This window comes from Coregonus clupeaformis, chromosome 29, assembly GCF_020615455.1.
Source record: "Coregonus clupeaformis isolate EN_2021a chromosome 29, ASM2061545v1, whole genome shotgun sequence".
Classification (NCBI taxonomy): Eukaryota; Metazoa; Chordata; class Actinopteri; order Salmoniformes; family Salmonidae; genus Coregonus; species Coregonus clupeaformis.
Window position 1 is genome coordinate 47,911,754 of NC_059220.1, and position 13,863 is coordinate 47,925,616.

General features: G+C 41.1%; 1 protein-coding gene across 2 annotated transcripts in view; it reads right to left on the minus strand.

The window, feature by feature from the left end:
* Positions 1 to 3,901: 3,901 nt before the first annotated feature.
* LOC121545167 (isovaleryl-CoA dehydrogenase, mitochondrial) overlaps positions 3,902 to 13,863 on the minus strand; it is a 28,199-nt gene continuing 18,237 nt past the window's right edge. For both annotated transcript variants that reach the window (XM_041855611.2, XM_041855610.2), the window contains 10 exons: positions 8,823 to 8,874; positions 8,481 to 8,650; positions 8,267 to 8,360; positions 7,995 to 8,125; positions 7,705 to 7,801; positions 7,488 to 7,581; positions 5,361 to 5,442; positions 5,011 to 5,115; positions 4,783 to 4,855; positions 3,902 to 4,602 (listed from right to left, as the gene is read on the minus strand). In XM_041855611.2, coding sequence (XP_041711545.2) covers positions 4,469 to 4,602; positions 4,783 to 4,855; positions 5,011 to 5,115; positions 5,361 to 5,442; positions 7,488 to 7,581; positions 7,705 to 7,801; positions 7,995 to 8,125; positions 8,267 to 8,360; positions 8,481 to 8,650; positions 8,823 to 8,874 — 1,032 coding nt within the window. In that variant the 3' untranslated portion in view covers positions 3,902 to 4,468. The remainder of the gene's footprint in view (positions 4,603 to 4,782; positions 4,856 to 5,010; positions 5,116 to 5,360; positions 5,443 to 7,487; positions 7,582 to 7,704; positions 7,802 to 7,994; positions 8,126 to 8,266; positions 8,361 to 8,480; positions 8,651 to 8,822; positions 8,875 to 13,863) is intronic.

Sequence of the window (13,863 nt, forward strand, 5' to 3'; positions counted from 1 at the left end):
AAGGAGAAGCGGGGGGGCATGGGCAAGTTGCAGCAGAGGGTGCAGAGTTGGTGGCCGGGTTAGTGGTAGCCAGATGGAAAGCATGGCCAGCTGTAGCAAAATGCTTGTTGAAATTCTCGATTATTGTAGATTTATCGGTGGTGATAGTGTTTCCTAGCCTCAGTGCAGTGGGCAGCTGGGAGGAAGTGCTCTTATTCTCCATGGACTTTACAGTGTCCCAAAACTTTTTGGAGTTAGTGCTACAGGATGCAAATTTCTGTTTGAAAAAAGTTAGCCTTTGCTTTCCTGACTGCTTGTGTATATTGGTTCCTAACTTCCCTGAAAAGTTGCATATCGCGGGGGCTATTTGATGCTAATGCTGTACGCCACAGGATGTTTTTGTGCTGGTCAAGGGCAGTCAAGTCTGAGGAGAACCAGGGGCTATATCGGTTCTTAGTTCTGTATTTTTGAATGGGGCATGTTTATTTAAGATTGAGAGGAAATTACTTTTAAGGAACAACCAGGCATCCTCTACTGACGGAATGAGATCTATATCCATCCAGGATACCTGGGCCAGGTCAATTAGGAAGGCCTCCTCGCTAAAGTGTTTTAGGGAGCGTTTGACAGTGATGAGGGGTGGTCGTTTGACCGCGGACCCGTTACGGACGCAGGCAATAAGGCAGTGATCGCTGAGATCCTGGTTGAAGACAGCTGAGGTGTATTTAGAGGGTATGTTAGTCAGGATGATATCTATGAGGGTACCAATGTTTACGGATTTAGGGGTGTACCTGGCATGACATAAGTATTTGATCACCTACCAACCAGTAAGAATTATGGCTCTCACAGACCTGTTAGTTTTTCTTTAAGAAGCCCTCCTGTTCTCCAATCATGCTCACCTGTTTGAACTCGTTACCTGTATAAAAGACACCTGTCCACACATTCAATCAAACAGACTCCAACCTCTCCACAATGGCCAAGACCAGAGAGCTGTGTAAGGACATCAGGGATAAAATTGTAGACCTGCACAAGGCTGGGATGGGCTACAGGACAATAGGCAAGCAGCTTGGTGAGAAGGCAACAACTGTTGGCGCAATTATTAGAAAATGGAAGAAGTTCAAGATGACGGTCAATCGCCCTCGGTCTGGGGCTCCATGCAAGATCTCACCTCGTGGGGCATCAATGATCATGAGGAAGGTGAGTGATCAGCCCAGAACTACACGGCAGGACCTGGTCAATGACCTGAAGAGAGCTGGGACATGAGTCTCAAAGAAAACCATTAGTAACACACTATGCCGTCATGGATTAAAATCATGCAGCGCACGCAAGGTCCCCCTGCTCAAGCCAGCGCATGTCCAGGCCCGTCTGAAGTTTGCCAATGACCATCTGGCTGATCCAGAGGAGGAATGGGAGAAGGTCATGTGGTCTGATGAGACAAAAATATAGCTTTTTGGTCTAAACTCCACTCGCCGTGTTTGGAGGAAGAAGAAGGATGAGTACAACCCCAAGAACACCATCCCAACCGTGAAGCAAGGAGGTGGAAACATCATTCTTTGGCGATTTTTTTTCTGCAAAGGGGACAGGACAACTGCACCGTATTGAGGGGAGGATGGATGGGGCCATGTATCGCGAGATCTTAGCCAACAACCTCCTTCCCTCAGTAAGAGCATTGAAGATGGGTTGTGATTGGGTCTTCCAGCATGACAACAACCCGAAACACACAGCCAGGGCAACTAAGGAGTGGCTCCGTAAGAAGCATCTCAAGGTCCTGGAGTGGCCTAGCCAGTCTCCAGACCTGAACCCAATAGAAAATCTTTGGAGGGAGCTGAAAGTCCGTATTGCCCAGTGACAGCCCTGAAACCTGAAGGATCTGGAGAAGGTCTGTATGGAGGAGTGGGCCAAAATCCCTGCTGCAGTGTGTGCAAACCTGGTCAAGACCTACAGGACACGTATGATCTCTGTAATTGCAAACAAAGGTTTCTGTACCAATATTAAGTTCTGCTTTTCTGATGTATCACATACGCATGTCATGCAATAAAATGCAAATTAATTACTTAAAAATCATACGTGATTTTCTGGATTTTTGTTTTAGATTCCGTCTCTCACAGTTGAAGTGTACCTATGATAAAAATTACAGACCTCTACATGCTTTGTAATTAGGAAAACCTGCAAAATCGGCAGTGTATCAAATACTTGTTCTCCCCACTGTACCTTGCTCTGAAGAGGCACTCAGTTAATCACAGTGGGTCCCCTCCTCTCCTGTAAAACGATTTTGTCTGAGGGAATACATTTTATTAGAATAAAGAATTGAAGACAAAATAAATCTATAAACTGATTAAACTTTATTAAAACTTGTAACGTAATTGTTTTAAGTACAATGTACCAACTTCCAAGGGGAATAAACTCATGTTTATTTAATAAACAGAGTAAACTTTTATATGATTCATGTTTTAAGAACAGTAACAAGTATTGTAAATTATCATGTGTCCCTGGGTGGGATTGAACCATGTCTAAAAAAAACGGCAGAAAAGGTCAAATAAGGTCACCAAAATCATGTTGCGGCTATACACGACTGGCCAGGTGTTGAGAGCGGGGAGTGTTACCACTCAGCCACAGCTCTGCACACTCAGTTTTAATTTGTAACCAAATTATTTTTCAATATTGCATAGGGTGACACTTAGCGTGAGCAATTGGCAGTGAAAAAAAATAACCATAACATTCTAAAAAGACAATAAGTTGCAAATAGCTTATTAGCACCATAAAATTGTGCTTTGTAGGGTTGAGGATTTATTGTATCAAAGATTCTGTGATGGCAAACGGTACCGATGCACCAAGTCTGGAACCAACAGGACCCTGAACAGCTTCTACCGACAAGCCATAAGACTGCTAAATAGTTAGTTAAATAGTTAACCAAATAGCTACCCGGACTATCAGCATTGACCCTTTTCGCACTTTGTTGACTCATCACATACTCTGCTGCTACTGTTTATTATCTGTCATTTTATTCCTAGATATATGTACCCCATGTATATAGCCAAGTTATCGTTACTCATTGTGTATTTATTATGTTTTTATCTTTTTATTATTTCTCTATTTTTTTTCTCTCTCTGCATTGTTGGGAAGGGCCCGTAAGTAAGCATTTTGTTGTTAGTCTACACCTGTTTTTTTTTACGACACGTGACCAATACAATTTGATTTGCAGTCAGATGGAATTGCATTGAATCAAATTAATCAGATCCATTGATTTACCGTGCTGCTAGATGTTTACACTTCACTATATTTCAATTTCATTAACAAATACAGAAAGCAGAATTATGTGTCTAAAACAAGACATGGTCCAATTGTGCAAAATCCAAGTATTTTTTTATTCTGTACAAACAAGAAACAACTAACCATCTTTGATATGGTTTAAAACTACATATTTTATGAGAAGTTAACACATCTTCCTGATTTGAGGATAAACAAATATTTATCCCCGTAAGGCAGTTTTTAGTTGATTTAACAGTTGAATGGGTTTGCTCCTAAAAGCAAACCATTTTCAATTATGGAGATATCGTTGTTCATTTTACATTACATTACATTTTTGTCATTTAGCAGACGCTCTTATCCAGAGCGACTTACAGGAGCAATTAGGGTTAAGTGCCTTGCTCAAGGGCACATCGACAGATTTTTCACCTAGTCGGCTCGGGGATTAGAACCAGCGACCTTTCGGTTACTGGCACAACGCTCTTAACCACTAAGCTACCTGCCGCCCTATGTTCAATACCAGCACATTAGTTTTGCTGATGTAGATCTTCACTTTACATTAATTCATTAATTGAGAGGATTTTCTACACAGCTCAACACCACTGAGGTAAATAGACTCAAGTTATATACAAAAAAAAACTAGAAAAAGAGTGACAACAATGAAAAGACAATAGTACAGTTATGTTTTAAAATTGTTAATTGCATCCACTTGTGTGCATGGCTATGTACCCAGGAAACACCAATGGAAGGCAAACACTCAGTAACGGAAAGGGGATATATTAATCTTAAATTTGTCATGATTGAAATGCTGCTGCTTGCAAGATAACTGTTTGCATAACAGAGCGTCCTAGATGGTTCACTGCTTCAACAGAGACTACTACATTAATCCACTATTTAGACAGACTAAGGGCATTTCACTGCAGTGTAGAATCAATGTACCCCATATTCAAGGTAAAATGCCACAAAAGCTAAGAAATAATCAAAACATTTCTATTCAAGATTAGCACCAACGGTTCATGTTCCAAGATGGATGATTTGTCTGGTGTGGACTTGGATCTCTTCCGCCAGTTTTTAGATATGTTGAGTGGTCTATATGTTTGGCAGCAGCCCAATAAAGCTCTAATTATCATACACTGAAACCATAGGACATTGTCTTTTCTAATAGTGTTTTTTCATGTAAGGCCTGTGTAAGGGTGTGTAGTGATCGAGTCCGTCTGTGTATGTACTGTACTTCAGCCTTCGAAGTCTACTTGTACATGGCGTTGAAGGCTCGACCAATGATGAGCCTGCGCACCTCGCTGGTGCCTGCTCCAATCTCGTACAACTTGGCATCTCTCAGGAAACGGCCCATGGGGTAATCATTAATGTAGCCATTTCCACCTGCGGGTAAAGGAACGTGACAATTACTTGACATAAATCAACTTACAAAACAAGCCCTCTACCCCAGAGAGATTATAGTTAGGGTGAACGCAAGCATAAAACAGTTGATCATGCCAGTGAAAACATTAGCTACAAAGATCAAACATTTTCTATAAAGTGCATGGTTTGCTTGGGTCTTACCCAGGCACTGAATTCCATCCAGAGCGACTTGAGTTGCGTTCTCAGCACAATAAAGGATGACCCCAGCACAGTCCTGCAATGACACCCCACACATTACATCTACGAATTCAACATTACATTTCATTTAATACTGTACCATCCAAGCTTTTTCTATCACATTACATTTTGAATTTCACATTACATTTAATTCATACTAGAAAAATCATAGCTATTGTCGAAACTTCTCACCATGGAACTGAAGTGTCCCTTGTCACAGGCTCGCGCCACATTATACAAATACTGTCGACAGGCGCCCAGGCGTGTGTACATGTCGGCCATCTTTGCTTGCATCAACTGGTAGGAAGGAAAAAACATTAATTCCAGAAAGGGCAAAAAGGTTATACCTCTTCATCATCATACATCTGGAATGCTATAGCATCATTCACTCTCCAACATCAATTGACTCACTTCAAAACGTATAAGGAAGTGGTATATGCAAGAGAAATAGGAGAAAAAACATGTAGGTTGTTAAAAATTGAATCAAATTGACTTTTTTGTTTGACCGCCTGAGAATTGTTTGGTTTTGGTTGATGTCCCACCTGGAAGTGTCCAATCTTCTGTCCAAAAGCTTCTCTCATGTGGAGGTAAGGAACGGCGAAATCCATCACAGCTTGCATAATGCTGAAAGAGGGGAACATTTTCTTCATTGAAGAACTGAGACATAGAAAGAATATGCTCATGGGCATGTGTTATAAACCCAAAAGGGCCATTGGGTCCAGAATATGTACAGTTGAAGTCAGATGTTTACATACACCTTAGCCAAATACATTTAAACTCAGTTATTTACAATTCCTGACATTAAATCCTAGTAAAAATTCCCTGCCTTAGGTCAGTTAAGATCACCACTTTATTTTAAGAATGTGAAATGTCAGAATAATAGAACATAATTATTTATTTCAGCTTTAATTTATTTCATCACATTCCCAGTGGGTCAGAAGTTTACATACACTCAATTAGTATTTGGTAGCATTGCCTTTAAATTGTTTAACTTGGGTCAAACGTTTCGGGTAGCCTTCCACAAGCTTCCCACAATAAGTTGGGTGATTTTGGCCCATTCCTCCTGACAGAACTGGTGCAACTGAGTCAGGTTTGTAGGCCTCCTTGCTCACTCACGCTTTTTCAGTTCTGCCCACACATTTTCTATAGGATTGAGGTCAGGGCTTTGTGATGGCCACTCCAATACCTTGACTTTGTTGTCCTTAAGCCATTTTGCCACAACTTTGGAAGAATGCTTGGGGTCATTGTCCATTTGGAAGATCAATTTGCGACCAAGCTTTAACTTCCTGACTGATGTCTTGAGATGTTGCTTCAATATATCCACATAATTTTCCTTCCTCATGATGCCATCTATTTTGTGAAGTGCACCAGTCCCTCCTGCAGCAAAGCACACCCACAGCATGATGCTGCCACCCCCGTGCTTCACGGTTGGGATGTTGTTCTTCGGCTTGCAAGCTGCCCCCTTTTTCCTCCAAACATAACGATGGTCATTATGGCCAAACAGTTCTATTTTTGTTTCATCAGACCAGAGGACATTTCTCCAAAAAGTACGATCTTTGTCCCCATGTGCTGTTGCAAACCGTAGTCTGGCTTTTTTATGGCGGTTTTGGAGCAGTGACTTCTTCCTTGCTGAGCGGCCTTTCAGGTTATGTCGATATACAGTGAGGGAAGAAAGTATTTGATCCCCTGCTGATTTTGTACGTTTGCCCACTGACAAAGACATGATCAGTCTATCATTTTAATGGTAGGTTTATTTGAACAGTGAGAGACAGAATAACAACAACAAAATCCAGAACAATGCATGTCAAAAATGTTATTAATTGATTTGCATTTTAAATGAGGGAAATAAGTATTTGACCCCTCTGCAAAACATGACTTAGTACTTGGTGGCAAAACCCTTGTTGGCAATCACAGAGGTCAGACGTTTCTTGTAGTTGGCCACCAGGTTTGCACACATCTCAGGAGGGACATTGAAAATGGGTCGTGGATGGGTATTCCAGCATGACAATGACCCAAACACACGGCCAAGGCAACAAAGGAGTGGATCAAGAAGAAGCACATAAGGTCCTGGAGTGGCCTACCCAGTCTCCAGACCTTAATCCCATAGAACATTTGTGGAGTTAGCTGAAGGTTCGAGTTGCCAAACGTCAGCCTCGAAAACTTAATGACTTGGAGAAGCTCTGCAAAGAGGAGTGGGACAAAATCCGTCCTGAGATGTGTGCAAACCTGGTGGCCAACTACAAGAAACGTCTGACCTCTGATTGCCAACAAGGGTTTTGCCACCAAGTACTAAGTAAGTTTGAAGGTAGGCCTTGAAATACATCTACAGGTACACCTCCAATTGACTCAAATGATGTCAATTAGCCTATCAGAAGCTTCTAAAGCCATGACATAATTTTCTGGAATTTTCCAAGCTGTTTAAAGGCACAGTCAACTTAGTGTATGTAAACTTCTGACCCACTGGAATTGTGATACAGTGAATTATAAGTGAAATAATCTGTCTGTAAACAATTGTTGGAAAGATTACTTGTCATGCACAAAGTAGATGTCCTAACCGACTTGCCAAAACTATAGTTTGTTAACAAGAAATGTGTGGAGTGGTTGAAAAATGAGTTTTAATGACTCCAACCTAAGCGTATGTAAACTTCCGACTTCAACTGTATATTTACCCGATAGGTCCTGACGCGAGCACAAGTCTCTCCAGGTCCAGTCCACTCATCATTACATAGACACCCTTGTTGAGAGGGCCCAAGATATTTTCCTCTGTAATCGAAAAAACGACATTGAAATTCAAACACTCATACGTAGATGTGCACGTCAGGCACATACATATACTCAGGCAGTCACATACTGTACATATACACCAACCCACCCACCGGCACACACCTGGAATCTTGCAGTCCTCAAAGATAAGTTCACAGGTGTTGGAGCCCCTCATACCCAGTTTATCCAGCTTCTGTGCCGTGCTAAACCCTGGTGTACCCTGTAGGAGTAAAAGTTGGGCACAATTTACTAATATGTTCAGACCATGTAGATGTTGAAGCTTTTGACAGAACCATTTCCATTATTGTTCATAATAAAATGAAGTGCAAACAGGCACAGGTCCATAACTGGTGAAGCTTTTGTAAGCAAAATATGGAAAGTGTTTGGTTTGAGTTCCTATGATAAATACTTGCCTTCTCCACAATGAAAGCTGTGATACCCTTTTGGTGAGCCTCTGGGTCTGTCTTAGCGTACACAATGAGAACGTCAGCATCCGGCCCGTTAGTAATCCAGAACTTGCCGCCGTTAAGAATGTAGTGGTCACCTTCAGCAAAATAAAGCACAGAAAGGAGATGGACAGCAGTATGAGCCAGGATGCCATTTAAGAGGTAAGGAACTGGCAAGGTAGTTAGTGAGCTTGTGCTACTAGGGAAAGGGGCTTTCAGGAGTGCTTGAGAGGGTTCACCTTCTTTCTTGGCCTTCAGTTTCATAGACACCACATCGGATCCGGCGTTGGGCTCACTCCTTGCCAAAGCACCCACGTGCTCTCCTGTCATGAGCTGGGGAAATAATATTAGAAAGATGAGATAACATTGGCTGTTGCACTTTGAGACTGCCTGTATGTATGTCAGGGACAGACAGGGTGCTTGAATGTAAGGGACAACAAATATGAGCCACACCTTTGGCATGTACTTTTCCTTCTGCTTCGTGTTGCCATGGCGCACCATCTGATTGACACAAAGATTTGAGTGGGCCCCGTAGCTGAGGGAGACGGCTGCTGACACTCGCGACATTTCTTCCAGTACAATAACATGATCTAGGTAACCCAATCCTGAACCGCCATAATCCACTGGGGGGGGGGTTGAGTTTAACATTGTTATGGTGACTACTTGTACATAAGATCACTATCACGGCCATTAGTGAAACTAATGGAAGACTAGTGTACACCTGGCAAAATGAAATCATAAATTACATGTAAAGATATGGTAACACATCAATTGAAAACAATATCCATCTCTTACGTGGGGCAGTGATACCCAGAAGTCCCATGTCGCCCATGTCCTTCCAATAGTCCTGCATTAAAAAACAACCCAAGATGTTACCAGGTGTAAACCAGTGGTCTTACAAAGTTTGTTTTCAGTCGCAAAATACACAGTAAAGGCAGGCCTACATTTATTGTAATACTGTGGTTATACAATGTCCAGTCTTTTATGACTTAGGTCATTGTATTGTAATAAAATCTTGATATTCATTTTAGGATGGATCATCCTGTTAGCAGTGCAGCCCACAGTAAGACACGGTAACACAATTGCGTTGAGACTCAGATTTTTTCACTTAAAACTTCATGTCAAACAAAAACCATTGATTTCAAAGTTTAACAAAACATACAACTCTATGCACAAGGACTACTTTTAACAATTTACACTGGAAGAACTGTGCAGATGCAAAGTTTGGTAAAATACAATTTCAGTAAAATCCCCCTCAGTTTGTGACCACGTTTTCCAAAAACTCTGTTCCGAATTAAGATTCAAAGATGTCTGCAGAAACAATGGGGTGTCAGCTATGACATGACACCATGAAAAAAACATATTTTGGTTATTGAACTACAGTAAGTGAAGTGGCTTAACACCCGGTAACAGAATTGCGGTAACGGAATTTCATCATGGGTCCCTGATCTGTACTAGGCAGAAATCCATAATTATGCATATTCCCTTCATGGTGATGTATTCTAAATAGGTACACAAAAAAGGTACAAATATGCAATATCCTCCTTTGCATATTTGGGTATTATTATTTTAATAAGCTCCGCCCTCAAAGACCAGATTTGCTTGGTCCGGACCAAATCTGAACCAATCATAGACGTCTATGTTTGGACATTAAAGTACAGAAGAGTACTTGCTCGTTATACATCATTGTAGCATACTTCATATAATTGTCATCTTTTTTTTTTAATGCATGATGTGTTTTGTCCTACCCCTGTCGCCGCAGCTGCTTGACTTTGCCCACGTAGACGTTGTTGGACGTTGTGAACTCAGTCTTTCATAAGACACCAGGAAAGGATGGTATTTTGCGGGAGTTGTTGTCCCACAACTCACACATGTCAACCAATCAGCATACAAACAACACGTTTTATAAAGTACACGATAAACTGGGTGGTTTGAGTCCTGAATGCTGATTGGCTGACAGCCGTGGTATATCAGATCGTATACCACGGGTATGCCAAAACATGTATTTTTACTGTTCTAATTACATTGGTAACCAGTTTATAATAGCAATAAGGCTCCTCTGGGGTTTGTGATATATGGCCAATATACCACGGCTAAGGGCTGTGTCCAGGCACTCCAGCCCTTAGTTGTGGTATTATTGGATAGTTCAGTAGAGTAGAGCAGTGGTTCCCAACCTTTTTTAACCGTGGCACACCTTGATGGGATACAAAATTCTGCTGCACACCTAAAATGGTCCCATAAATGCATTTAATGGTCATCTGATCCATACTGCAACAACAACAACAAAAAACACTGCAGAAAGTATTCACACCCCCTTTACTTTTTCCACATTTTGTTGTGTTACAGCCAGAATTTAAAATGGATTAAATTGAGATGTTGTGTCACTGGCCTAGACACAATACCCCATAATGTCAAAGTAGAATTATGTTTTAGAAATGTTTACAAATTAATAAAAAATGAAAAGCTGAAATGTCTTGAGTCAATAAGTATTCAACCCCTTTGTTATGGCATGCCTAAATAAGTTCAGGAGTAAACATTTGCATAACAAGTCACATAAGTTGCATGGACTCACTCTGTGTGCAATAATAGTGTTGTTTAACATGAATTCTGCATGACTACCTCATCTCTGTACCCCACACATACAATTATATGTAAGGTCCCTCAGTCGAGCAGTGAATTTCTAACACAAATTCAACCACAAAGACCAGAGAGGTTTTCCAATCCCTCACAAAGAAGCGCACCTACTGGTAGATGGGTAAAAAAAAAAAAAAGCACACATTAAATATCCCTTTGAGCACGGTGAAGTTGTTACACTTTCGATGGTGTATCAATTAGGGCTGACCCCATTTAGTCGACTGGTCGATTGTTTGGTCGATAGGCTGTTGGTGGACCGAGATTTCTTTAGTCGAGCAGTAGCAAAAAATATATATAAAAAGAAATAATAATAACAATAATAATAATAATATCATGGTGTACAAGACACCTGTCTGATTTGCGCCTGTCTGAGTGGACTGATCCATTGTGGAGGCCGTGGGGATGGCACAGTCCATCAGTCTAAGACGTGCTACTGACATTGTATATGGTTATATTACATAAGAACAATGGTGCAACACTAATACAAATAATATTGGTTTTATTACAAATGCCCTTTCTCCCTCATTGGATAGTGGTCGCTGTCCACGGTTCTGAAACACATCAGCGCGCTGTTGAATTGCCGCCTTTTCCTAGACAATGTAGCAAAGTTAACCATCATATTGGTGTTGAGAACAATGCGGCGGAGGCAGCAGCAGAATGAGGAGATGAGAAAACAGCCCTTGCCTTATTGTCTAAGAAAAGTGAGGAGAGAGGAAACCCCAACTTAATTATGTCTATAATCAATAGCCTAGCTGCTAAATGTGCCCGGCTTTTAACAGTTAACAGTCCATTCGGAAATTATTCAGACCCCTTGACTATTTCCACATTTTGTTACGTTACCGCCATATTTTTTCTTCTTGTCATTGATCTACACACAATACCCCATAATGACAAAGCAAAATCAGGTTTTTAGAAATGTTTGCAAATGTATTACAAATACAAAACTGAATATCACATCTACATAAGTATTCAGACCCTTTACTCAGTACTATGTTGAAGCACCTTTGGCAGCGATTACAGCCTCGAGTCTTCTTGGGTATGACACTACAAGCTTGGCACACCTGTATTTGGGGAGTTTCTCCCATTCTTCTCTGCAGATCCTCTCAAGCTCAGTCAGGTTGGATGGGGAGCGTTGCTGCACAGCTATTTTCAGGTCTCTCCAGAGAAGTTTGATCGGGTTCAAGTCCGGGCTCTGGCTGGGCCACTCACGTATATATTCAGAGACTTGTCCCGAAGCCACTCCTGCGTTGTCTTGGCTGTGTGCTTAGGGTCGATGTCCTGTTGGAAGGTGAACCTTCACCCCAGTCTGAGGTCCTGTGCGCTCTGGAGCAGGTTTTCATCAAGGATCTCTCTGTACTTTTCTCCATTCATCTTTCCCTCGATCCTGACTAGTCTCCCAGTCCCTGCCACTGAAAAACATCCCCACAGCATGATGCTGCCACCACCATGCTTCACCGTAGGGATGGTGCCAGGTTTCCTCCAGATGTGATGCTTGGCATTAAGGCCGAAGAGTTCAAGCTTGGTTTCATCAGACCAGAGAATCTGGTTTCTCATGGTCTGAGAGTCCTTTAGGTGCCTTTTGGCAAACTCCAAGCGGGCTGTCATGTACCTTTTACTGAGGAGTGGCTTCCGTCTGGCCATTCTACCATAAAGGCCTGATTGGTGGAGCGCTGCAGAGATGGTTGTCCTTCTGGAAGGTTCTCCCGTCTCCACAGAGGAACTCTGGAGCTCTGTCAGAGTGACCATCAGGGTCTTGGTCACCTCCCTGACCAAGGCCCTTCTCCCCCGATTGCTTAGTTTGGCCAGGCGGCCAGCTCTAGGAAGAATCTTGATGGTTCCAAACTTCTTACATTTAAGAATGATTGCGGCAACTGTGTTCTTAAGGACCTTCAATGCTGCAGACATTATTTTGTACCCTTCCCCAGATCTGTGCCGACACAATTCCATCGACCTCATAGCTTGATTTTTGCTCTGACATGCACTGTCAACTGTGGGACCTTATATAGACAGGTGTGTGCCTTTCCAAATCATGTCCAATCAATTGAATTTACCACAGATGGACTCCAATCAAGTTGTAGAAACATCTCAAGGATGATCAATGGAAACAGGATGCACCGGAGCTCAATTTCGAGTCTCGTAGCAAAAGGTCTGAATACTTATGTAAATAAGGTATTTGTTTTTCATACATTTGCAAAGAATTCTAAAAACCTGTTTTCGCTTTGTCATTATGGTGTATTGTGTGTAGATTGATGAGGGGAAAAAAGTAATTTAATCAATTTTAAAATAAGGCTGTAACTTAACAAAATGTGGAAAAAGACATGGGGTCTAAATACTTTCCGAATGCACTGTATCTACAGAAATAAGATATATCCTGCTTCTGTTGCCTGTTTGTTTAACAGCCTCCGTGAGCACCAAGCCTCACGCAACGACATGTCAGGTAAACAATTTCACAAATGTGGCTGTTTTTAATCTTTGCTTTGCTGTATAAAGGCTTTAAACTATTTTTTCGTTAGAACAGCCTCTCTGGTATTATTTATAATTTATTTAGTATTTACACTGTTCCAAATTTTCGGGAAAATTATATTAATATTAATAATACTCATTTTTCTTGATCTCCTTATTGTTATCATTACTATTATAATAATAAGTAATGACATTATCATTAGTAGGCTTAGTATAGCAGCCTTGTATAACCACCATCGAGCTGTAGGCCTAAGAGCACATCCTGTTTAGTCCTATATTTCAATACTTCTATAGGCTATTGTATCAATCATTCATTAGTTCATTTCATCACACAGCATCCGAGTCATTCCTGATTTGAAATGCAATCAAGCATTTTAGTTTTTAAATAAAATAAAGCAAGCCTTGAATAATTAGCTTAAACAATAAATAAACCGTTCCATTTCGGAAATTGCTTTCACAAAAAAACGTTACAACAGACTCTCTGGTACGCTTATACTTTATTTAGGGTTGTTTACATTGTTCCAAACGCTCACAAAAATGATATTGTAATCTATACAGCACCTGTTCGGCACACAGTATGCAGTATTTTCTACAACTAGTCACATTTATTCCACACATCTGACTTTCCCTTTACTTCCTGAGCAACCTATAAAGATTCACCCGTTTTGAGTTTTATTTGTCACGTCCTCTGCATCCATTTTGCTGTCACATGTGTTACGGTGTTCAGAGTTTGTTATAA